Source organism: Heptranchias perlo, chromosome 5, assembly GCF_035084215.1.
Source record: "Heptranchias perlo isolate sHepPer1 chromosome 5, sHepPer1.hap1, whole genome shotgun sequence".
NCBI classification, from domain to species: Eukaryota; Metazoa; Chordata; class Chondrichthyes; order Hexanchiformes; family Hexanchidae; genus Heptranchias; species Heptranchias perlo.
In genome coordinates, this window is record NC_090329.1 from 82,058,025 (window position 1) to 82,082,884 (window position 24,860).

The 24,860-nt window shown below is 47.9% G+C and overlaps 1 protein-coding gene across 5 annotated transcripts in view; it reads right to left on the reverse strand.

The window, feature by feature from the left end:
• LOC137321894 (uncharacterized) overlaps window positions 1-24,860 on the reverse strand; it is a 198,143-nt gene that overhangs the window by 60,568 nt on the left and 112,715 nt on the right. For all 5 annotated transcript variants that reach the window (XM_067984733.1, XM_067984732.1, XM_067984731.1 and 2 more), the window contains 3 exons: window positions 18,542-18,640; window positions 11,119-11,222; window positions 6,085-6,277 (listed from right to left, as the gene is read on the reverse strand). In XM_067984733.1, the coding sequence (XP_067840834.1) occupies window positions 6,085-6,277; window positions 11,119-11,222; window positions 18,542-18,640 (396 nt within the window). The remainder of the gene's footprint in view (window positions 1-6,084; window positions 6,278-11,118; window positions 11,223-18,541; window positions 18,641-24,860) is intronic.

The window sequence follows — 24,860 nt, forward strand, 5'->3', positions numbered from 1 at the left end:
TCAAAGGCCTTCTCCTGGTCCAGGCTGATCAGGCAGGTGTTCACCCCCCTGTCCTGTACGTAGGCAATCGTATCCCTGAGTAGCGCCAGGCTATCAGAGATCTTCCTGCCGGGTACGGCGCAGGTCTGATCGGGGTGGATCACCACCTCCAGGGCTGACTTGACCCGATTGGCGATGACCTTGGACAGAATTTTGTAGTCCACGTTAAGTAGTGAGATGGGTCGCCAATTTTTGATTTCTTCCCTCTCCCCCTTCTGCTTGTAGATGAGGGTGATGATGCCTTTCCTCATGGAGTCTGACATGCTGCCTGCCAGGAGCATACCCCCGTACACTTCCAGCAGGTCTGGGCCTATCCAGTCCCACAGAGCCAAGTACAACTCCATCGGTAAGCCGTCGCTTCCGGGAGTCTTACTCTTCTCGAAGGATCGGACGGCCTTTGTCAGTTCGTCCAGAGTTAGCGGGTGATCCAGACTCTCCCGCTTGCTGTCGTCTAGAACCTCCGTGATAGACGACAAGAAGGAGTGGGAGGCCGCGCTGTCTGTGGGCTTCGCGTCGTACAGTCCGGCATAAAAGGATTTGCAGATCCTCAGTATGTCGGGCTGCGAGGACGTGACCGAGCCGTCCTCTTCCTTCAGGCTGCTGATCACAGAGCTCTCTCTGTGCACCTTTTGGAAGAAGAAGCGCGAGCAAGTCTCGTCCTGCTCCACGGAGCGGACTCTGGACCGGAAGATGATCTTGGAGGCCTCGGAGGCAAAGAGCGAGGCTTGCTGGTCCTTCACCTCTCTGAGTTCCTCCCCGACATCGATCCCCATCGACTGCAGCAGGAGAAGATTCTGCATGCTTTTCTGGAGTCAGGACGTTTCCCTCTGCCTCTCTCTCGCCTTCTGAACACCTTTGAGGATGAAGAACCTCTTGATGTTCGCCTTGATGGCTTCCCACCAGTGCACTGGGGAATCAAAGAGGGGCTTTACGGTTCTCCAACCTTTGTAATCCCTCGTCAGTTCCTCAATGTTTCCCGGGGTCAACAGTTTCACGTTCAGCTTCCATGTCCCCCTGCCCACTCTCTGATCGTCCTGTAGGTGACAGTCGGCCAGGAGGAGGCAGTGGTCAGAGAAGAACACCGGTGTGACCTTGGTGGATCTGACCTTGAGCTTCGGGGACACAAACAGGAAGTCTATCCTGGAACGGACGGACCCGTCTGGTCTGGACCAGGTGTATTGACGCGCCGCTCCGTCTGCAGGGTTGCTGAAGACGTCGCACAGCTTGGCATCTTTCACCGCTTCCATCAGGAGTTTGGACGTGGCGTCCAGTTTGCTGTCGGCTCTGCTGGATCGTCCAGCCGCATCGATGATGCAGTTGAAGTCACCGCCGAGAATGACCGGCTTGGACGTCGCCAGCAGCAGTGGGAGCTGCTGGAAGACGGCCAGCCGCTCGCCCTTCAGAGCCGGGGCGTACACGTTGATCAGCCGGAGCGGAGCGTTTTTGTACATTACGTCTGCTACGAGGAGACGGCCCCCCACCACCTCCTTTACTTCAGTGATGGTGAAGTTGCCCCCCCGCAGCAGAATCCCCAGGCCAGAGGCACGGTTATCGTTGCCTCCCGACCAGATAGATGGCCCGTGGGCCCAGCGCTGTGACCATTGCCTGTAATTGCTGAGATGCGGCAGGCCGCACTCCTGTAAGAACAGCAGGTCGCTCTTGACCTTGGCCAGGTAGTCCAAAGTCGACACACATCGCGTAGTGCATTTAACGCTACGCACGTCAATGGATGCGACTTTCAGACCCATTTTAACAACAGTTTAAAGTCTCACCCGTCAGTCCGTTTGCTGTTTCCAGCTCTTGGCCGTGTCTCTGCATCCCGGTGATGTGTGTAAAGTGTTCCACGATCCCTGAGCTGAGGTACAAGTTCTGTTCTGCCTCAGAGAGGGGGTCGTCGTTCCGCCGGGGTGACATCGGCGGCCTGGTGTCGGGTGAAGAGTCCGTGCGATCCTCGATCGGTTGGGGCTCCTCGTTGTCGCTTCTCCCGGTTTCCCGGAGCTGGTCTTCGCTCTCTGCGGTGCTGCTCCCGGTGTCCCGGAGCTGGTGTGCGCTGGGCACTACGATGCTGCCGGCTTCCCGGAGCTGGAGGGCACTGGAGGCGTTGTCGCTCCCAGTATTCTGGAGATGGGGGCTGCCGATCGCGTCGGTTCACCTTGGGTATTTTGCCGCTTTCGGTGGGACGGCTGACCACTTCGCTCCTGTCGTCCCTCCTCGTCAGACTCGGGGTAGTCACTGCAGTCCGACTGCGACTCGAGTGCTCTTTTAACCCCTGGTGTAGTGTCGGCAGGGGCTTGTTTCCTTTCCTCTGGCTTTTTCTTTTTGGTTTTTTTGGTCACCAGCTGCCATTCTCCCTCTGCTGCCTCCTCGTCCATGGACTCTGTCGCCTGGTGGGGAGGCTCAGAGCTGGGTGTCGGGGTCTGGCAGTTTTCGGCTTGACCCTTTCCTCGTTCATTGTTTTCCTGGGCTAGGGGCTTCTTGGAGTAGGTTGCGGCCGGGCGCTGACTCTTGGCCTTCTTTGGGGCATCCTTGCTTGTTGCCCCCTCCTCCTCCGCTGTGTTGTTCTTGGCCGCCTGGGCGTAGCTGAGGTTGCGTTCGGGGCAGACCCTGTAGAGATGGCCTTCCAGCCCGCACAGGTTGCAGCGCTTGCTCTCCTTGCAGTCCTTCCTGCTTGCAGTTCTTGCAGACGGTTGCAGTGCAGGTGTTCGCCAAATGGCCGGATTTGCCGCAGGTGCGACAGACTCTGGGCTGCCCCACGTACGTGATGTACCCTCGACTTCCTCCGATGGCGAAGCTGGAGGGAGGGTGGACGATGTTGCCGTGGGCGTCCAGTCTCAACGTTGCCGTGACCTCCCTCTTACTGGTCCAGATCCCAAACTGGTCGGTGACGTCGACGCTGTTCTGCGCCCCGTCGACGTATCTGGCGAGGAACGTCAGCACATCGGCGACCGGGACGTGTGGGTTGTACATGTGTACAATCAGCTTCCGATTCCTCTGCGTTGGGAGGGTGAAGAGCGGCTCCGCAGCGAGAATGGCCAGCAGTCCAACGCTTCCCTTCTCCCTGAAGACTTGAAGAAGCTTCTGGCATCCAGCGACGGTCTTGAAGGTGACGTCAAAATGTCCGCTTCGAGGGAAATCCTGGAGGCAGAAGATGTCCGTCGCTTTGAATCCACAGCAGTCGAGCAAAACGCGTTTGACGAAACCCTCACGATCCACCGGCGAAACACATTCGACTGTCGTTACCGTCACCCTGACGGTGTTTGGCACACCATGGCCGACTGCCCGGGTGCCCTTCCCTGCCATTGCAGTGTTGATGTGGTCCTTATGCAAATTTAGGGGCGGAGCCAGCACACAAACGACCAATCACAGCAAAGTCCGCACTTTGCGAGCGCATGAGGTCGCGGCCAGCGTTCCAGTCCGCTCAGATCCAAATAAGCCCGAAAAGGAACACACTTGATCTTAGCCAAAAGGCCGAGAATTATTTCACCTTCAGGTGTGATGGGGTACGGGACAACGAAGGGGGCAGAAAAGTGATACCACTATCTTTCTTTCCCCACAATGCATCATTGTAGCCAGCCTTCTGTTCTGTAGTTGTGCTATAAAACTTTCCACAGAACTTTGGCTTGAAAGATAAGACTGGTATTATTCTTTTATAAGCCAAAATTCTATGGAACATTTTGTGGTAAAGCTAAGGTTTTTACAGGACAGCCATATGACATGCAAATTGCTTTAATTATACACCCTTCCTAGAATGCTTTGCATTGGGAAGCAACAGGGGTGGGGGATTGATGGAGGGAGGAGTCTGCCTGCGATGAAATATTATGCATTATTGGTTGTATTTCTCCATAAAATGGCAATGAATAATTCAAAATATTTGGCAGAGGATTTTATTCATATGGAAGTTAATAAAATTTCACATAAAAAAAAGATTTGTGTTGAGTTTCCCTTTTAAGTACAGGCACTGTGTGTGGCCATTGTTCCCTAGTGCTGCAGCATACTAATGTCACAGAAGACTATCTCAAACATGATTTAAATATTCACCCAGGGCACATAATTCTACATCACACTGCCAAACAAAATACACTTTAACACGAAGGTGACATGAAACCATTTTTAGCAGCTGCACTAAGACCAATGCTAATAAAAGGAATCAAGTTCGATCTTCTTAGGAGGTTTCGATTAAGTTTTCATTTTGAAACTCTATCCTCATATTTAGTATCTGAGAAATGTTAAATTGTTCAACCTTTTTTCAAATTTGATTATATTTTTGATCAATGCTTAGGCAGAACAAATCTCTAGCCAATAGTGGGTACTGTATGAAAATTTATAAATCCACATTTTGCTTTCTGTCACTTATTAAATAAACATAATTGTGTGGCGTCCTTAGGTTCATAAATCATGCTGTTCTGTGTAAACCAGATGAAGCCTTTATTTCTCCTTCATAAACTTTTTCATCTGACTTGAAAAGTTTATATTACTTAATTTGTCTGTATTGCTCAATTCCAAAAAGTCAGAGACCAACGTGCCTTTCTGCTAAATTCGAACTGTTTTTCTATTATTTTTGGTTTTATTCCATGTTCTGGTGCCATGGTCCCTCTTTTCATCAAATCTACTTCTTGCTATCTGTGCATGTATTCTGATGCCTTGTTCAAATAAATCTTGGACAGACTCCTTGCTTGCCTTCTCAAATTTCTTATCACCTCTTTCAGTGCTATATAGGAATTTATAATGAAATAAAGTTGGCAGGGAGTGCATGCAGACCTAAGATTTTTAATGTATTATAGATGTGGTATATTATTAATTGTCTTTTTACTGTTTCAAGTTACACTTAATGGGCTTATCCTTTCTCCTTCTTCACACCCTCAACTGGCCTCTCCAAAGCTGCTACTATACTCACCACGAGTCCAATGTTTCAACTGATATTCTGATAAACATGCTATATAAGAAATAAGCTGGTGTATGTTTGTATTTAAATGTACATTAACTCTTCTAATGAGGTAATGATCTTAAGGTGTCAAATTTTATATGTTGAAATACAAGCCTAGAATATATCATTGATGATATTAGTGGACCAGCCCTTAATGCATTTGTAAAACATTCCTTTGTTGCCAACTTTAGCTGAGTTGTTATAGAATCATAGAATGGTTACAGCACAGAAGGAGGCCATTCGGCTCATTAAGCCTGTGCCAGCTCTCTGCAAGAGCAATCCAGCTAGTCTCACTCCCCCGCCCTTTCCCCATAGCCCTGAAATTTTTCTCCCTTCAAGTACTTATCCAATTCCTTTTTGAAGGCCACGATTGAATCTGCCTCTACCACACCCTCATGCAGTGCATTCCAGATCCTAACCACTCGCTGCATAAAAAAGTTTTTCCTCATGTCGCCTTTGGTTCTTTTGCCAATCACCTTAAATCTGTGTCTTCTGGTTCTTGACCCTTCCGTCAATGGGAACAGTTTCTCTCTATCTACTCTGTCTGGACCCCACATGATTTTGAACACCTCTATTAAATCTCCTCTCAACTTTCTCTGCTCTAAGGAGAACAACCCAGCTTCTCCAGTCTACCCACATAACTGAAGTCCCTCATCCCTGGAACCATTCTAGTAAATCTTTTCTGCACCCCCTCTAAGGCCTTCACATCCTTCCTAAAGTGCGGTGCCCAGAATTTGACACAATACTTTATTTTTTCCCTGTGATTCCTGACATATGAATTTTCTGTGTGCATACTCAGCATTTGATTCAGCAGTCAGCCTTTCATACTTGATGCTGTAATAATTGTAGGGGCTGTGGGAATTGGGGAATTGTAGATTCCTGATACATTATGGCCTATACTTCCCAAATTACTCAAACATAAGCAACCTCATTAAAAAAATCATCAAACAGTTCCCTGTTAACCCATTTCAAATAAATGGGTTAACACCTCGTTAGAATACTGAACAGAGAAATGTCCTATGAACATATTAGATATTTGTCTGCTAATATCACCAAATGTAATTTCGAGGCTATGTTGCCTAATAATTTGGGATAAGTATACAAGAACTGGGTTTACTTACACCCTCCAAGCCTGATGTAGGTTTCCAGATTCAAATCTTGACTCAAAAACCAGACTGGGTGCCCAGTCCTCTGGAATTGAGTATGGAATTGATCCTTTGTTATTTCTCCTCGAGTCAAACACCAGATGTTTGCCTCTTGAAAGCTTGTTCTGAGCTTCTGAATCACTCAACTCCACAGCAGTACCGTCAGAAACTATTAAGGGAGAGAACATTTTAAAGATGTCATACAAGGTATGTTGTTTTGAAATCTGAAGATACTGAATATCATGCATTAAATTCTCACCCTGCATTTCAAAGGCTTTAGTTGTTGCTATTTTTCTTTTTCCCTGTGATTCCTGACATATGAATTTTCCGTGTGCATACTCAGCATTTGATTCAGCAGTCAGTCTGTAATAATTGTTAGGGATGTGGGAAGTGAGGAACTGTATATTCCTGATACATTATGGCCTACGCTTCCCAAATTACTCAAACATAAGAAACCTCATTAAAAAAATCATCAAACAGTTCCCTGTTCTTATTTTTTACAGAAATAAATAATTGCTTTGTTTGAAGTTCACGTTTAGTCACTTAGAACAGCAGAACCATTATGCAGATGCAAAAACATTAGAAATTCTATGAACAGGAAAAGACCATTTTGGCCACTGCCATCCCCTGTAGATTGATATCAGCATCATCTTCCCACATCCTCAATCGCTTACACATTTAGTTTTTTGCTTCATTCACCTTCCCAGACAACTTATTTCATACGTCTATTAATCTTTGTGTGACATAGTTCTTCCTGAACTTCCTTTATTTTTTATTCGTTCATGGGATGTGGCCATTGCTGGCAAGGCCAGCATTTATTGCCCATCCCTAATTGCCCTTGAGAAGGTGGTGGTGAGCCGCCTTCTTGAACCGCTGCAGTCCGTGTGGTGAAGGTTCTCCCACAGTGCTGTTAGGTAGGGAGTTCCAGGATTTTGACCCAGCGATGATGAAGGAACGGCGACATATTTCCAAGTCGGGATGGTGTGTGACTTGGAGGGGAACGTGCAGGTGGTGTTGTTCCCATGTGCCTGCAGCCCTTGTCCTTCTCGGTAGTCGAAGTCACGGGTTTGGGAGGTGCTGTCGAAGAAGCCTTGGCGAGTTGCTACAGTGCATTCTGTGGGATGCTTTGTCCTGGATGGTGTTGAGCTTCTTGAGTGTTGTTGGAGCTGCACTCATTCAGGGAAGTGGAGAGTATTCCATCACACTCCTGACTTGTGCCTTGTAGATGGTGGAAAGGCTTTGGGGAGCCAGGAGCTGAGTCACTCACCGCAGAATACCCAGCCTCTGACCTGCTCTTGTGGCCAAAGTATTTATGTGGCTGGTCCAGTTAAGTTTCTGGTCAATGGTGACCCCCAGGATGTTGATGGTGGGGGAATTCAGTGATGGTAATGCCATTGAATGTCAAGGGGAGGTGGTTAGACTCTCTCTTGTTGGAGATGGTCATTGCCTGGCACTTGTCTGGCGCAAATATTACTTGCCACTTATCAGCCCAAGGCTGGATGTTGTCCAGGTCTTGCTGCATGCGGGCACGGACTGATTCATAATCTGAGGGGTTGCAAATGGAACTGAACACTGTGCAATCATCAGCGAACATCCACATTTCTGACCTTATGGCCATTGATGAAGCAGCTGAAGATGGTTGGGCCTAGGACACTGCCCTGAGAAACTCCTGCAGCAATGTCCTGGGGCTGATATAACTACCATCTTCCTTTGTGCTAGGTATGACTTCAGCCACTGAAGAGTTTTCCCCCTGATTCCTATTAACTTCAATTTTACTAGGGCTCCTTGGTGCCACACTCGGTCAAATGCTGCCTTGATGTCAAGGGCAGTTACTCTCACCTCACCTCTGGAATTCAGCTCTTTTGTCCATATTTGGACCAAGGCTATAATGAGGTCTGGAGCCGAGCGGTCCTGACGGAACCCAAACTGAGCATCGGTGAGCAGGTTATTGGTGAGTAAGTGCTGCTTGATAGCACTGTCGACGACACTTTCCATCACATTGCTGATGATTGAGAGTAGACTGATGGGGCGGTAATTGGCCGGATTGGATTTGTCCTGCTTTTTGTGGACAGGACGTAACTGGGTAATTTTCCACAATGTCGGGTTGATGCCAGTGTTGTAGCTGTACTGGAACAGTTTGGTTAGAGGCGCGGTTAGTTCTGTAGCACAAATCTTCAGCACTACAGCCAGGATGTTGTCGGGGCCCATATCTTTGCTGTATCCAGTGCACTCTGCCATTTCTTGATATCACATGGAGTGAATCGAATTGGCTGAAGACTGGCTTCTGTGATGGTGGGGATATCGGGAGGAGGCCGAGATGGATCATCCACTCGGCACTTCTGGCTGAAGATGGTTGCAAACGCTTCAGCCTTGTCTTTTGCATTCACATGCTGAATTCTGCCATTATTGAGGATGGGGATGTTTACAGAGCCTTCTCCTCCCATTAGTTGTTTAATTGTTCACCACCATTCACGACTGGATGTGGCAGGACTGCAGAGCTTTGATCTGATCTGTTGGTTGTGGAATCGCTTAGCTCTGTCTATAGCATGTTGCTTCCACTGTTTAGCATGCATGTAGTCCTGTGTTGTAGCTACACCAGGTTGGCACCTCATTTTTAGGTGTGCCTGGTGCTGCTCCTGGCATGCTCTTCTACACTCCTCATTGAACTGGGGTTGATCCCCTGGCTTGTTGGTAATGGTAGAGTGAGGAATATGCCAGGCCACGAGGTTACAGATTGTGGTGGAATACAATTCTGCTGCTGCTGATGGCCGACAGTGTCTCATGGATGCCCAGTTTTGAGCTGCTAGATCTGTTCTGAATCTATCCCATTTAGCATGATGGTGTCCTCAGTGTGAAGACGGGACTATGTCTCCACAAGAACTGTGTGGTTATCACTCCTACCAATACTGTTATGGACAGATGCATCTGCGGCAGGTAGATTGGTGAGGACGAGGTCAAGTAGGTTTCTCTCTTGTGTTGGTTCGCTCACCACCTGCTGCAGGCCCAGTCTGGCAGCTATGTCCTTCAGGACTCAGCCAGCTTGGTCAGTAGTGGTGCTACTGAGCCACTGTTGGTGATGGACATTGAAGTCCCCCACCTAGGTCCCAAAATTCCTGGGATGAGAGGGCACATACATTACATCTTTCTCTTGCAGGAGGCTGGCTATTTGTGGCTGGTACCAGATCCATCAAGTTTCCACCCCATCTGCCCTGCGTCAGAAATCCTGATCTAGTGGGAGGATGGACACGTCTTCAGCTCGCCCCCTATGTGCTTGTGGCACTTTGGGAACATGCCTGCGGGTGTTCCCAAGCTAGCCCAGGTTTTTCTACCCACCTCATGCTTGTTAGTCCCAGTGGATGCTATGTCTGCTATGGACAGGCGTACAACCTGTTGTGGGCCTCCTAAAGGCCCCAAAAAAGTAAGGGCCAAAGGTATCAATCCCAAAGGGGTCAATCATCTTTTCAACAGTGCCCCACAATTCACTACGTAGAATGAAGACTTTTTTTCACTTGCTTATTTGGTCTGATAAGTGCCTCAACCTCCCACCCTGCTGCCCTGATTTTCTACCAGTAATGGGCTGGGCTGCACGTCCCGAGAATGTAAATGATCCAATCCCCCAATTTTGGAAGGGGTCATTGTCCAGACATGATATCCATTTCAGATCATAAGGGGCTTCTATTTTTATACCTGCGGATTATACTATTGCATAATTAGATGTTGGGCGGTATGGACACACCCCTAAACAGAAGACACTCAGACTGCAAGTTACTTTCCCAAACACTGCTTCACTCTTCTTTTGGTGTCACAGCAGAATAGCTTAAAAGGACATTGTCTTCATGAAAAAAAAATTCCAAAACTTATTTTGTCTAAGGAGGAAGAGTGGTCAGAAAAGCTGTACATTTCTGTCTTTAGGATGTCACGCACATAAACCAATAATGTGGCTAAAAACCTGTGGTTCTAATGGTGTGCTCCCACAGCAACTCCAACAGGAGTATGGTGGAAGAGCCACGAATGAGGCCAGGATCCTGATATGCTGGGTCCTGATCTTCCCTGGAAACTTCCATGGGGTCTTGTTAGCACAAAGACTCTGCCCACCCCAAACAAGGTCAGTGGTGTAAGTGGGGAAACAGACCCCAGATTGGGAGTTTCCTTGGTCCCAGCCTGATGGAAGAGCAGCAGGCCGAGTAGGACCTGGTGCACCGATCAGCCAAATGGCACAAGTGGTCCCCACCTGGCATCCAGACCTGAGTCATGGCCTGAACCCCTGAAGATCAGAAGAATTTTTGCAAGTAAAGAATCTTCCCAGGAGTGCCCCATATCCAGAACCCTAGTCAGCAATTTCTGGCCTTTTCTGACAGTCAGCCACTCAAGATATACCACTAGTGGCATGAGTGCTGCTTCCATTATTTATATGGGGTCAGTGCCAGAGGACACTTATCCCAAGATCGATGACCCACTGGGTTTTTGAGGCTATTGCATTTTGCCATGACTTCCGTTGGTGCATGTATATAAACAATGGAAAACATTTTTGACAAACAGTTTTTCACGAAGATAGTGCCCACTTAAAGAAACTACCATTAATACTGTAACTCTGCTCAGAAATTTAATAAGACACATAGGCCTAGGTTTTCCTATCGTAACGCTGATGGTAACTTATTAAAATGAATAGGTTTCCATTGGTGTTATGGAACATAGGATCAGGAGTAGGCCATTCAGCCCCTCGAGTCTGTTCTACTATTCAAGTAGATCATGGCTGATCCGTACCTCAACTCCATTTACCTCCTTTTACTCCATATCACTTGATTCCCTTACCTAACAAAAACTTATCGATCTCAGTTTTGAAAATTTCAATTGACCCAGCAGCCACAGCCTTTTATATTTACCCTATCCCTTTATCATTTTAAAGATCGCAATTAAATCACTTCAAAAAACCTAGGCAAATTTGGTTTACAATCTTATCCCAAAGACTGAATAGAAAATATTTCTATTACTAGGAAATAACACAGTCACCTTGTTCAATCTTGTGCCAAAGTGCTTCATTTTCAGGACAGTTTATGATGTGACTTGGAGTTGAATATAATGGACCGAATCCTGGGGGCCAAAAAGGACCATGTCTGTATTGAGGTATATAATCAAAATAATGAGTAATTGCATGCTAATTAGAACCAATTTACTGGAAAGTATTCCTTTATAGAATCCTATACAACTTATGAAATGCAATATATTTGATTCCTCAAAGTGAAGTTATTTCAATAACAAAATCAATGTTATCAACATAGTTTGTAAATTAACATCTAGGAATTATCTTTGTCACTGTTTTCTGAACTCTCCCTAACCCATTAGTGCCCCTTTTAAGGTAACATACACATACATATAGTTAAAGTTACCCATTTTGAACAGATCTTTTCAGTGGATACCTGACAATCATATCAAAATCTTTATTCTTTTGCACATTTGCCAGTAGCCACCCATCCATTGTGTACTTGCTTCTGGTTTCCTGCAAAAACACCTATTCCCTTACAGGGCTGATTCAGTGATCCCAGACGAAAACTGATCAGCTGACTTCATCTTATTTAATGAAGCCAACTTATGAATATAATTTGAATAGGCTCCCTGTGCATTTTCATGAGGTCTGGAAATGATTGGCAGGGGAGCTGGATATCTGGACAGCAGTGGCTCTTTAAGCCTGTTCTTTGGCTGCAGTAAATAAGCAAGGGCAGGAGTGGAAGATGTCAAAGGCAACATGGTAAGAACTGCATCATTTGATGAAGACAGCCTGGAAGTTCTCTTGGAACAGCTGCATGAGGTAAGTACAGCCATCTTTGGGCCTCTTGAGGTCACCCCTTTTCAGGCAAGCGTAGTAAAGGTGGCAGATGAGTCAATGTCATCTCCCATATCCACAGGTCATGGACGCATGAAAATAAAGTTCTCCAGCTTGAGAAGAAGTGTCAAGGCAAGGTTGGCTAGAATTTGCCAACTCTAATTCAGTAAATACAATGCATGCATAAACACTGTGCTTCTGACTTGGTGCATCACTGATAAAGGATAGGAAGCATTGACCCAATCTTACAGATTTTTCACAACTGCGCTGCCATGTCCTTTTTTTGCTGTAGGATGAGCTTTGTACCTGATATTTAAAAAAGCTTCTAATGTCGCACCAACCTTCTGCATATTGTGGCTGCAAATCAAAGTGGTAGCTGAAACTACTTACGTATTACTTTGTCATACATTCGCACAAGTTTTAAAGAAAGACACTGGAGTTGCATTCTCTGCTCATACAAATGCGAGCAGCCATTTGTTTTGTCTGGATTTAAAAGAGAAGGCTGCCTACAGCCACAGAGAGACAACAAGGACTGCTGACAGCCCTGCTAACTTGAGAAGACTCAAACAACACGAAGATGCAGCGCTGAAAATAGATACTTGGTGGCTTGATGCCAGCCCAGCAAGGCAAGTAATGAATCTTCTTGCTCCCCCTTCAAAGTCATTTAGTCATTGAGACCCAGCAGGTTCTGAATAGCAGGAGCATGGCACACAATATATTCGCACTGGAACTCTGTCCGCAGCCATTTCATATAGGCATCAGGTGAACACATGTTGTCTTTGTACAGGCGTCCCTCAACATGACATAGGTGACACCAGAGATGATCAGGAAATCCATTCATCTCAGGAGCACCTGTCACACATTCCTGATTGTGCAGGTACTATTTCAGGGACATCCATAGCACAAAGCACTAGTGAAGAGGAAAAAGTGGCAATGACAGCAGAGGAGCAGGAATCAGATAATTAGGTGCCCAGCCCCAGCTACAAAGGCCAGGGATTCTTACTGATGGGGGTTGCCTATGGAAGGGAGTTCACTATTGCTTTGAAAATGTTCACAGCACTCCACATGGAATATTGAAGAAACTGTAGAAGTGCAGCTCCAACATCAGTGCAGCAATGTGCAAGGGATTCAAAAACTCCATGGGCAGTACCTGAGGGAAGAGGTCCATGATGCAAATGCTGTTTCTCTCTTGAACATTGAGACCTACAGCCTGAGTTTACAGGACATTTCCAGTTTTCATTGAATAGACTAGGTGATTGGATTGAGGGAAACTTGATAGCGGGCTTCACACTTCTCAGTGGTGGCCCAACAGTTTGTTCCCACACAAACTCCTGGGGCCTGAAGTAATGCCCAGCAGGGCATGGTGAGATGAGCCATGGATGAGGCAGAAACCTCAGAAGCCTCAGGAAATGTCAGGTAACAGGCAGGAGCAAGCACCCCACGTAGGATTTGAAGTGCTGGCAGCAGTTGCAGGACCATCTCATGGCCTGATATGAAGAGGTACAGGACCACAGCCATTTATGAGGCCTCCATTGACAGGCTGCCACTATACTTACTCCTCTCTCTGAGGTAGCTCTTAGAAAGAGCACGAGATTAGTTACACTGTCACTAAGGAGAAGTGCAAGGAAAACAAACAGTAACAGCACATTCGCAGAATACTAATAGGGTAACAAAATGGTTGCACTTTACTTCAACTATGTCTCAAGATTTCTTTAGAGAGAGGGCATTTTATGTAACTGATAATATGTTGATTGGCACGTAAAGTAGTTCAGATTCAGTTTATTATAATGGAGGGCACAGAGCCATTGTATTGCATACAATACGATAGGACTATTTGTACAGGGGGCTGAATTACAGGTTTAATGGAATGTCCTGTCAATTAATGGTTCATGCACAAATCCTCCTGGTTGCAAACCATCTTCAACTATTTATTTGTCCATCTCCTCCTCCCTTTCAGTCAGTGGTCGAGGTTGTGCTACTGGTTCTCATGGTTATTCATCTATGGATGGCAAAAACGTAGCAGACAGCAATGATTTTGGAGACCTTGGGGGTGATTTTAACCGCCAAGAACGGGTGGGTTGGGGGCAGGTGGGATTTGAAAACAATTGTTTATTTGAGTCGCAACCGCAAAATTTTCAGACTTTGCACGCCCAGTGGGAAGCCTGTACTTTTACGCGCCCACATTAATCCTGGAAGTGAAGCCGGGTTACGGTCGTGACCCAAAAAACAACCATGTTCAACTCCTACCCGCTCCCAACCCACCCGTTCTTGGGAGTTAAAATCACCCCCCATCAGAGCTTTAGAGCAGGACCTAACCTTGATGTGTGCAAGCAATAGAGTGTCTCCTTGATGTGCCAATGGTATGTTCCACCCATGTCAGTTCTAGAACTTCTCAGTGGGGTGCTTAGACCCTGGGTATTTTTGATCCTCTTGCAGCCACTCATTCGGTCTGCCTTCTCCTGCTAATAATGCTTGCATAGTGGACAGCCGCAAAATGAATACACTGTGGCTGCTAACGGGAATCTTGCATTTTCTTACATGGCTCAGTTTTTGTGGTCTAAGACCACATGTACATTAATGGTGTTGGCCAGGGGCATCTAACCAGACGTATAAGCTATATGTATATGATCTAACGGCGTGAATAAAGTGAATTGAGAGTTAAGAGAGAATTGACTCTTCTCCTCTGTGTACTAAGCCAGTAACTGTAACCGGTGACCTCCGGTCAACAATGGGATTGAATCTTTCCTATTCCTATTGATCATGGGATTGTTGTTAGGGAGCTAGATGACCACGTGTGCAATCATTGATGCTGTATACTTTTGGGAAACCTGCCACCATGTATAAATGCTGTGTCCTCTTCCGCTGCTCCCTTCTTTTCATGATTTTTAAAAAATTCATTCTCGGGACATGGGTGTTGCTGGCAAGGCCAGCATTTATTGCCCATCCCTAGTTGCTCTTTAGAAGGTGGTGGTGAGCCTTCTTCTTGAACCGCTGCAGTCCATGTGGTGACAGTACTCCCACAGTGCTGTTAGATAGGGAGTTCCAGAATTTTTACCCAGTGACGATGAAGAAACAGTGATGTACGTCCAAGTCGAGATGGTGTGTGGCTTGGAGGGAAACTTGGAGGTAATGGTGTTCCCATGCACCTGCTGCCCTTGTCTGTCTAGATGGTGGAAGTTGCAGGTTGATGAGAGTGATGGAATTGTTTCCCCTGGAAAACAAGATTTCTGGGGCTGTAAATTGGGCCGTGTAGCGACCATTTTGTAGGCACTACGCAGACTCCTAAGGACCCAAAATGGTGTCCGGAATGCGTGTGTGCACACTTCTAGTGTGATGTGTGCCGGACGCCATATTGGTAAAGGCGTTTGCACATGTGCTGATAACGAACACCGGCATCATGTAAAGTAGGGAGAATATGCAGTAGATCAGTGTGCAATGCTGATTTAAAGGGACGGATACGATTTTGGAACTCATGCTCCAGCCAATGCACTGTCTTAACCTCGCGCAGCAGAACAGGTCATAGCAGCTTGGAGGAACCCCAACAGTGCTATTTAAAGGGATCATACAGGAGTTCTAGGTTAGTTGCTGGATTATTGCTTCTGGCTGCTGATGCATTTGTACCTGTTTTTGGAGGTCTCCTATACTTGAACACTAGGACTAGGGGACATAGCCTAAAGATTAGAACCAGGACTTGCAGGAGTGAAGTTAGGAAAACTTCTACACCCAAAGAGTGGTAGAAGTTTGGGACGCTCTTCTGCAAACGGCAGTAGATACTAGCTCAATTGTTAATTTTAAATGTGAGATTGATAAATTTTTGTTAACCAAAGGTATTAAGGGATATGGGGCTAAGGCGGGTATATGGAGTTAGGTCACAGATCAACCATGATCTCATAGGATAATCTTCCTATCTTCCTATGATAAAGTTTCAACACTCTACAGGGAGTGGGCTGGCTAGCTGACAGGCAACAGCAAGGGCACTGGCAGAGTGGCAGGGGTGGGACAGGAATGCTGTCATCCTGAGAGAAGACAGCAGGTTCATGTTCCATGGAGCCACTGCCACTTGCTGTCTCCTGTTATGCGCCACCTTCTCCTGCAAGAAAGCAGGATGTGGGTCGGTGAGTGTCCTGCAAGATGTTTGGGTGATGTGCCTGTCATGGTTGAATAGCTGCCAGTATGTCTGGCCTGTGAGTTGTCGGCGTGTGGCTTGCAACAGTGGTGATGTGTGAGGGTGAGAGGAAGTATCTGATTGGAAAAGTTGAGTACTGATTGAAATAGTTTGTTGGTAGGTGGGTGATGGGAGGTGTAGTGCGTGGTGCAGTTGGTAGGAGACGCCACTTGACAGTTGACCTCACTCAGCTTGACCACTTGTGTCAAAGCATTGAACTTCTCCCTGCACTGCACCCATTGCTATGCACCTAGCATTGACTTTGTCCCCTACTGCCTCCCACTGCCTTGGAAGCATATGTCTGGAAGGCCTCTTGCCCCACTGCGGATATAGGATGCCCCTCCTTCTGTCCACCTCTTGCACCAAAGCCTCTAGTGTATCAGCAGAGAACTTTGGTGCATGCAGTCTCGCAGGCCTGGTACAAACTCAGATCGGCAGATTGGTGAGGTCTGGCGTGAAGATTGGAGGATTTAGTAGTGCGCAACCTTTATTCAATGTTTTAACATAACTGAACAGTTTATAAACATAGGGACGGGACCTGCCTCTACGTTTTAAGTGTGCGATGCCTGATCTCCGTTCAGACTCCGAGTGGACCCATATCTTATATTTTGCAAATATCAGAGTCCTGCAAACGTTGAGTTATTGCTCATTAAAAATTCCACAGGTCCCATCACCACTGTGCTGCACTATATTGCAGCACAGATTCACATCCCAATTGACTTCCACCTCTTTCTGCAGGCACACTGCACCTCCCCTTTAAGAGGTGCAGGCTGCCTTTTAGTGGTGGTAGCCACTCACGTTAGCTGGGCCCCCTGCTGGTGATCAGCCACTCAACAGCGCAGGTAGGCCTGGATGCACGCAGCAATCAGGTAAATCACCAGGCAGCACGAATGTTACGTGCTGCATGCATTAGAATGACGGGGTGTGGGTTAATCACGCACAGCAACCCCCGCACCCGGTTTTGGAGGTTGTCTAATATAATCGCCCTGTTATTTGTTTAACACAATGATGCATGGAAGAATGTGTGATTTGGCAAATGTCCTCAGTGATGGCTTGGAAGGATTAAATGCAATAGAAATCTAATGTTGCGGTCACCTTCAGTGCCACGGGCAGAGTTGTCACTGTGTTGAAAGTTAGCAGTGACTGTTTACTTAACAACTTCAAAAGTGTTCCATCCGTTGTAAAGTGCTTTAGAACTTATAGAGGAAGTGATAAGGCACTATATAAATGTAAGTTCTTTCTCTTTCTTAACTAGGTCTAATAGAGAAGCACTGTGTAATAACATTGAAGGTTTCCAGGGACAGACAGTGATTTGTGAATGGATAGCAAGTAATGTAACATTACTGTGAGTCTACCTGCTCTTTCTCTGCTTGTGCAAGTGACTGCAGTCTTTGATTGCTTTGCCATTTTAATCACTTGGAGGAGGAAGAAATTCTCAAGCAGCAGGCAAGGCACTGCCCAAGGTTTTAAACGGTGGTGCGTTCAGCCCCGAAGTGTCGTGGCGTGAGTTTTCTACCTGCCCGAATGACCCAGCACTGACCCCAGCAAATTTCATAGTGTCATTCACATTGAAATTTTTTGGGCAGGCATCCAAAGATATTCCTGTCTGCACTTGGGTGTTCGCCATGAAGGGGGGATGAGGAGGGAGGGAAGAATGGCAACTGATGCAGTAGACAGACACCTGCAACCACTTCAAGGAACAGGCATCCTCAAAGGTTAAAAAGAAAATTTCCTGCGTCCAATGAAGTGACAAAATCTACCAATGTAGAACTGCCAATTCATTGTGCCTAAATTGATTTCTCATCCCGCCTTAAACCGTCAAATATAACTTAAGGCATTGGGCCTCACCTAGCAACATTGGATGCCTGTTGAATGCTGGTGTAAGTAACATCCAGTGTCATTGGGGTGATAACACCAACAATTGTGACGTATTGACATCACTCTGCTATTAGCACCTCACGTAAATGCGCTCGCTAGTACGAGGGTTGGCACTTCCAGTGACCAGCACAAACTGGAACCAGCACGAAGATGGGCGAGGTCCGATATAAGGGGTCGCAACCCAATTTTCCAGTCCCACCCACTCAAAACATGACACATGATCCTTTCACACGAACCATAGATGCCAACAGGATACACTCAAACATACAAGATAATAAATTTATACACTCAAGTTTTCCAGATTCCTTTGACAGCTGTAAGATTTCAAAAAATCTTCAATCTTCCTTAAAAGTATAACAAGTATATATAGAAAATTGTTTTTCTTTGTTGAAAAAATAAAAATAGATGATGTGTATTTTAAATAAAGTAATTTTAAAGTAAAGTCTTTCTAGGTTCTAAAACAAAATTTAAATTGGTATCTTAATAAATACTGAGTCTGGACAATTATAACAGATTTATATTTTCTATCAATAAAAGGATCTATCTTAAGAAAATTAGAAAACTGTCACCTGATCAATGTAACTCCATTGGTGTCGTTGCTACCTTCCTTTAACTTGCAGTTTCCTTTTCTTGAAATAATTTCTAAAAATCCTTCTTTGGAGTATTTCCTGGGATTGGAAAAAAGCATAGCAGAACATCTCCCCTACTTTCACTTATTTACCATAAGCACATGTCAACCAGATACACACATAGCTACTAAAACTATCGAAGGTGTCAATAGCTGATACGTGCAATGTTTTGTCAGTTTAAAATTGCAACTAGTTTATTCTTCAAGAACCAAAAAAAGTGTAGGTATAAGACACAAAACTGGAAAGAAAGGGTTCAGTCAATCTTTATATGAAACCTTAATTTCATGCCGATGAGTAATTCATAGAAATGAGATAGCATCTTCTAATCCGTCACATGTGGGACTATTTTGTGTGGGAATTAGAATTTTAATCGTGCTCATCCATTGACAGCAGAAAATGATAACTGCAGTTAGCAAGTTAATTACAAGCATGTAGGAGGGATAGATGAACATGACAAGCAGTACAATCATGGTGGTTGACCTGGTATTGCAATTATACACAGTAGTGATAATTAAAGAGATATATTTGACTATTTGCAAATTCTGTGAATTTAATCTGTTTACACAGAGGGTTATGAAGTTGTGGAATGCACTACCAGAGATAGTGATTGAAGCAGAGACCATGGGCCCGATATTAGCAGGCCTGCGGGTTCCCGGCGGGGGGGCTATCGGGCGCGTGGGTAACGCGCCCGGTGAAATGAGTGCGTCCCCCGCGCAATCACAGGATAATTTAAGTCATTTACCTGTGGTTACGGGTTTTCCGCTGCTCAGCTGCGCGCCGGCGGCCTGCGCATGTGCAGTGACGTCTGAGTGATGGTGGAGCTCTATTTAAAGGGGCAGTCCACCAATGCTCCTCCTGCTGCAAACAAGAAGTAGCACACCATGGAGCACCCCAGGGGTAAGGCTGCCCCACGATTTTCTGACGACTCACTCCAGCTGCTGCTGGACGGGGTAAGGAGGAGGAGGGAGACGTTGTTCCCCAGCGATGGAAGGAAGTGCCCTGCCTCCGCCACCAGGAAGGCATGGGCGGAGGTGGCCGCGGAGGTTAGCAGCAGGGGCAACACCACAAGAACATGGATCCAGTGTCGCAAGAGATTCAATGATCTCACTAGGTCCGGCAAAGTGAGTACACTAACGCATTCTCCCACACTCCGTCTTCCACATCACCTCAAACACCTCACAACCCCTTCTGCACTGCCACCTCAGCGCTCCCGCATCAACCCTCACAGCCACTCAACTATCATCCTCACCGTGCCTGCACGTACCCACCGTCCCTGTCCCCATTCGAACACTACCACACACCCCAATCCCCATACAATGGGATGGGCATGTGGCACACGCATCCTCCCATCCATCTCCCACACGCTCAACCCACCCACACCAATGCTTGAAGCGTCTCACAATGCAATCATCACTCAATCATGCATCTGTGTTTTGCCTTGACAGGAGGAGAGATGCAAGAACGCCCGGGAAAGGGCACGCACTGGAGGGGGCCCGCCACACGAGGTGGATCTAATGCACGCAGAGCTGGACGCCTTGGAGATCAGCCACACGCTGCATTGCCTGTCCGTGGCGGATGGCGAGGCTGGGGCTGCAGAAACGTCCGGTAACGGAAAGCTGACACTCAGCACTCATGATCGCGAATGATCTTAGCATCACTTGGCATCTGCCGCACCTCAACATTTGTCCACATGCCTGATATTGCCCTTTGTTCTCTTGCAGGGCCGTCTGCGAGCGCCGTGTCTGTGGAGGGCGATTCCTCAGAGGGTCCATCGTCACATATGAGCCAAGCATCCACCAGCGCAGATACACACACCTCGGTGGGTCCCCCTCCTCAATTAGTTGGGGTTGCACTTGGTGATTCACCGCGCACATGTGAGCATGAGCAGACCCTGGTGGCAGGGGCAGCCGCGGAGGGTCCGCGTCGGTGGGAGCACTCTTATAAGAACATAAGAACATAAGAAATAGGAGCAGGAGTAGGCCAATCGGCCCCTCGAGCCTGCTCCGCCATTCAATAAGATCATGGCTGATCTGGTCCTAACCTCAAATCTAAAATCATGTCCAATTTCCTGCCCGCTCCCCGTAACCCCTAATTCCCTTTACTTCTAGGAAACTGTCTATTTCTGTTTTAAATTTATTTAATGATGTAGCTTCCACAGCTTCCTGGGGCAGCAAATTCCACAGACCTACCACCCTCTGAGTGAAGAAGTTTCTCCTCATCTCAGTTTTGAAAGAGCAGCCCCTTATCCTAAGATTATGCCCCCTCGTTCTAGTTTCACCCATCGTTGGGAACATCCTTACCGTATCCACCCCATCAAGCCCCTTCACAATCTTATATGTTTCAATAAGATCGCCTCTCATTCTTCTGAACTCCAATGAGTAGAGTCCCAATCTACTCAACCTCTCCTCATATGTCCGCCCCCTCATCCCCGGGATTAACCGAGTGAACCTTCTTTGTACTGCCTCGAGAGCAAGTATGTCTTTTCTTAAGTATGGACACCAAAACTGTATGCAGTATTCCAGGTGCGGTCTCACTAATACCTTATATAACTGCAGCAATACCTCCCTGTTTTTATATTCTATCCCCCTAGCAATAAAAGCCAACATTCCGTTGGCCTTCTTGATCACCTGCTGCACCTGCATACTAAACTTTTGATTTTCTTGCACTAGGACCCCCAGATCCCTTTGTACTGCAGTACTTTCCAGTTTCTCGCCATTAAGATAATAACTTGCTCTCCGGTTTTTCCTGCCAAAGTGCATAACCTCACATTTTCCAACATTGTATTGCATCTGCCAAATCTCCGCCCACTCACCCAGCCTGTCTATATCCCCTTGTTGGTTTTTTATGTCCTCCTCACTCTCTACTTTCCCTCCCATCTTTGTATCATCTGCAAACTTTGATATGTTACACTCGGTCCCCTCCTCCAAATCGTTAATATAGATTGTAAAGAGTTGGGGACCCAGCACCGACCCCTGCGGAACACCACTGGCCACTGGTTGCCAGTCCGAGAATGTACCATTTATCCCAACTCTCTGCTTCCTGTTAGATAACCAATCCTCCACCCATGCCAGAATATTACCCCCAATCCAGTGATTCTTTATCTTGAGCAATAATAGGCTCTGCTCAGCCGGACCCAGATGCTGAACCCAGGGGGCCACCAGTCAAAAGGAGAGTCGTCGAGGGGCACCAGCACATTGCCGAGGTACTGGAAGAGGTGCCACGCGCACTCTCCACAATCGCGCAGGTGATGGAGGAGTCCAACTCCTGCATGAGGGCAATGGTGGCACAAGTACAGGAGGGTATCCGCGAGATAGTGTCGCAGGTAGGTGCGGGAACGTCTGCGGTGGAGGAAAGGCTAGCCTCCCTCGAGTGTCACGCACAGCTCAACATTGAGTCCATCCAGGCCCTGACAACGGCTGATCGGATTCAGGGTGAGCAACATTCTGCCGCCATAAACAGGCTGACAGATACATTAGAGGTGGCCTTGCAAGGTCTCACACAGGTCATCGAAACTGCCGTCCAGCAGGGTGGAAGGAGTGATGTGGGCCTAGGCCATGAGAGGGAAGATGGTGAACGGGGACATGGAAGTGGGGACGCTACTCAAAGTGCCCCCACGTCTCACCCGTTGCCCCCCTCTCAACCAGTACCCGCAATGGTGCCTCCTCTCCAGGTGGCCGAGTCTGCCCCTGCACAGGTGCAGGAGGAGCAGTCTGTGGAGGTGCCCTCACGGGCACCGAAACCCAGGGGGCGTTGGCCCAAAGCATCTACCCGGTCAGGGCACGAACAAGAGCAACCTGCCACTACCTCTGCTGGAGCCACAGGGGTAGCACCACGTAGGGGTTCCCGCAAACGTAAGGCTAGGGTGTTATGAACACAAAGGCAATGCACCAGGGTGTATGACAATTTGTTATGTTTTTATTTATAGTCGTTTACTGCACATACACAATAAACACAATTGTTCTCACCACTGCTGCCACCTCTTGTCCATTCCTGAGTGGCTTGTGCAATAGGTCCCTTTCGTGGGGCTCATCATGACGACGAACACCTGGTCCCACCCATTGGGTCACACTACAGTGGGTGCAGGAGTAATGGCACCACTCTTCTGTGGAGGGGGCTGGTATGGCCGCTCCTCTGTGCACGTGATGAGGTCTGGACGCCTCAGACAGTCTGATGTTAGGAGAACCGTTGACGTATGAGTGCCCCCCTGGCCTGACGAGCATCCAGGTGAGCCGGTGTTCGGCCCATGGGTCCTTCCTCCTCCTCTTGCTCCTCCTCCTCCTCCTCCTCCTCATCGTCGTCCTCAATATGGGTGGCAGATGTGCATGGGGCCTCCTCCAGCGGCACCCCTCTCTGTTGTGCCATGTTGTGCAGGGCACAGCAGACAACTATAATTCGTCCCACTCTGAGTGGCGTGTATTGGAGCGCTCCCCCAGAACGATCAAGGCACCTGAAGCGCATCTTGAGCACCCCTATAGCCTGCTCAATTGTAGACCTGGTGGCAATGTGGCTGTCATTATATCGACGCTGCGGCTCGGTGATGGGGTTCCTCAGAGGTGTCATAAGCCACGTGTGCAGGGGATATCCCTTGTCGCCGAGGAGCCAGCCGTTGCCGGTGTTGGGTGAGTGGAAGAGGGGCGGGACGGTGGACCCCCTGAGGACGAAGGCATCGTGGCAGCTGCCAGGGTATCTGGCGCACACGTGTAGGAATCTCTGGCGGTGGTCACAGATGAGCTGGGCGTTCATGGAGTGATACCCCTTCCTGTTGATGAACAGTCCTGGCTCATGTGGAGGTGCCCGTATTGCTATGTGGGTGCAGTCGATTACACCCTGCACCCGTGGGAAGCCAGCCACAGCATGGAATCCAACCGCCCTCTCCATCTGGCTGCGGTCATCCATGGCAAAGTTGATGTAGTGCGAGGCCCTGTGGAACAACCCATCGGTAACCTGCCTTATGCACTTGTGTGCAGACGACTGACAGACCCCGGTGATGTCCCCGGTGGCACCCTGGAAGGATCCGGAGGTGAAAAAGTTGAGGGCAGTGGTGACTTTGACGACGACGGGTAAGAAGATGCTGCTTGGTCCATCCGGGAGCAGCTCGTCATTAAGGAGGCTGCAGATATCGGCGACTACCTGGCGACTGACTCTGAGCCTCCGTATGCACTGCTCCTCAGAGAGGTCCAGGAAGCTGAGCCTCGATCTGTAGACCCTGTGCCGAGGGTAGTGCCTCCTGCGACGCATCTCTCTCTGGGGTTGCCCTCCCTCCTGCTGTGCAGGTGGATGTGCCACAGCACCGTGTTGTGGGGCTCCACGTGTCTGAGGCGGACGGCGTGGCCTGCGAGGCTGCTGAGGCTGTTGATGCTGTTCGTCCTCCGAGGAGGTCAAGGCGGCCCCCATCTGGAAGGTGTAGGTCTGAGGGGTTCTGCAAGGTAGGTAAGTGTGTCCTCGCACCGGGGTTGTGGTTCCACGTTGGTGAATCTTCTTGTTAGGAGGGGGGTGGTGGAGGGCAAGCGTTGCCCTGTGTGACGGAGTGGCCTCCTGCGTTGGTGAAGGGTCTCCCCCCCCCAACCTGTGGACTGCACCTTGGCAGCTGCCACAGGCTGCTGGCTGCAACACGTCCGTTTGAAGTGAGAGTGTTTCCCCCAGTATGGGAAACAGTCTCAGTTCAAGGTAAAATCCCACCCTTCCTAATAAAACAGCTCAATCAGGCCTGTAAACGACCTGAACGAGCAGGATAAATACTTACAAGTGGCATCCCGCTGGCTTTAATTGCCTGCGGGATTCCCACCTGTGGGGTCTGCGCGCGCACGCCGGCGCGTCCATGGGGAACCCGGAAGTGGGCGGGTTCGAGACGGGATCCGGTCCTGCTCCGGGATTCCCCGATTTTCGGGGGCCCCCCCCCCTGCCGAGAACACACCCGATAGCGGGTGGTAAAATCAAGCCCCGTGTCAGCATTTAAGAATACGTTAGATAGGTGCTTGAAGGAAAGGGGGATAAAGGGTTATGGGATTAGAATTACTGCCCATGTAGCGGCTAAACACCAACATGGACCTAACGGTCTGTTTCCATGTTGTAATTCCTATGTAAATCTATGTGATTCTATACAAACTACAATCACTTACACTATCATCTCGTGCATGCAATTTCAGTAATAATCATTGCACACATGACACTATCAGAGGTCTTTACCTTTACAAATATTTTCATGCTAACTGTAAAGATACTGGGATTGTCCATCCTTCCCCAAAATATTTGCGGCAGA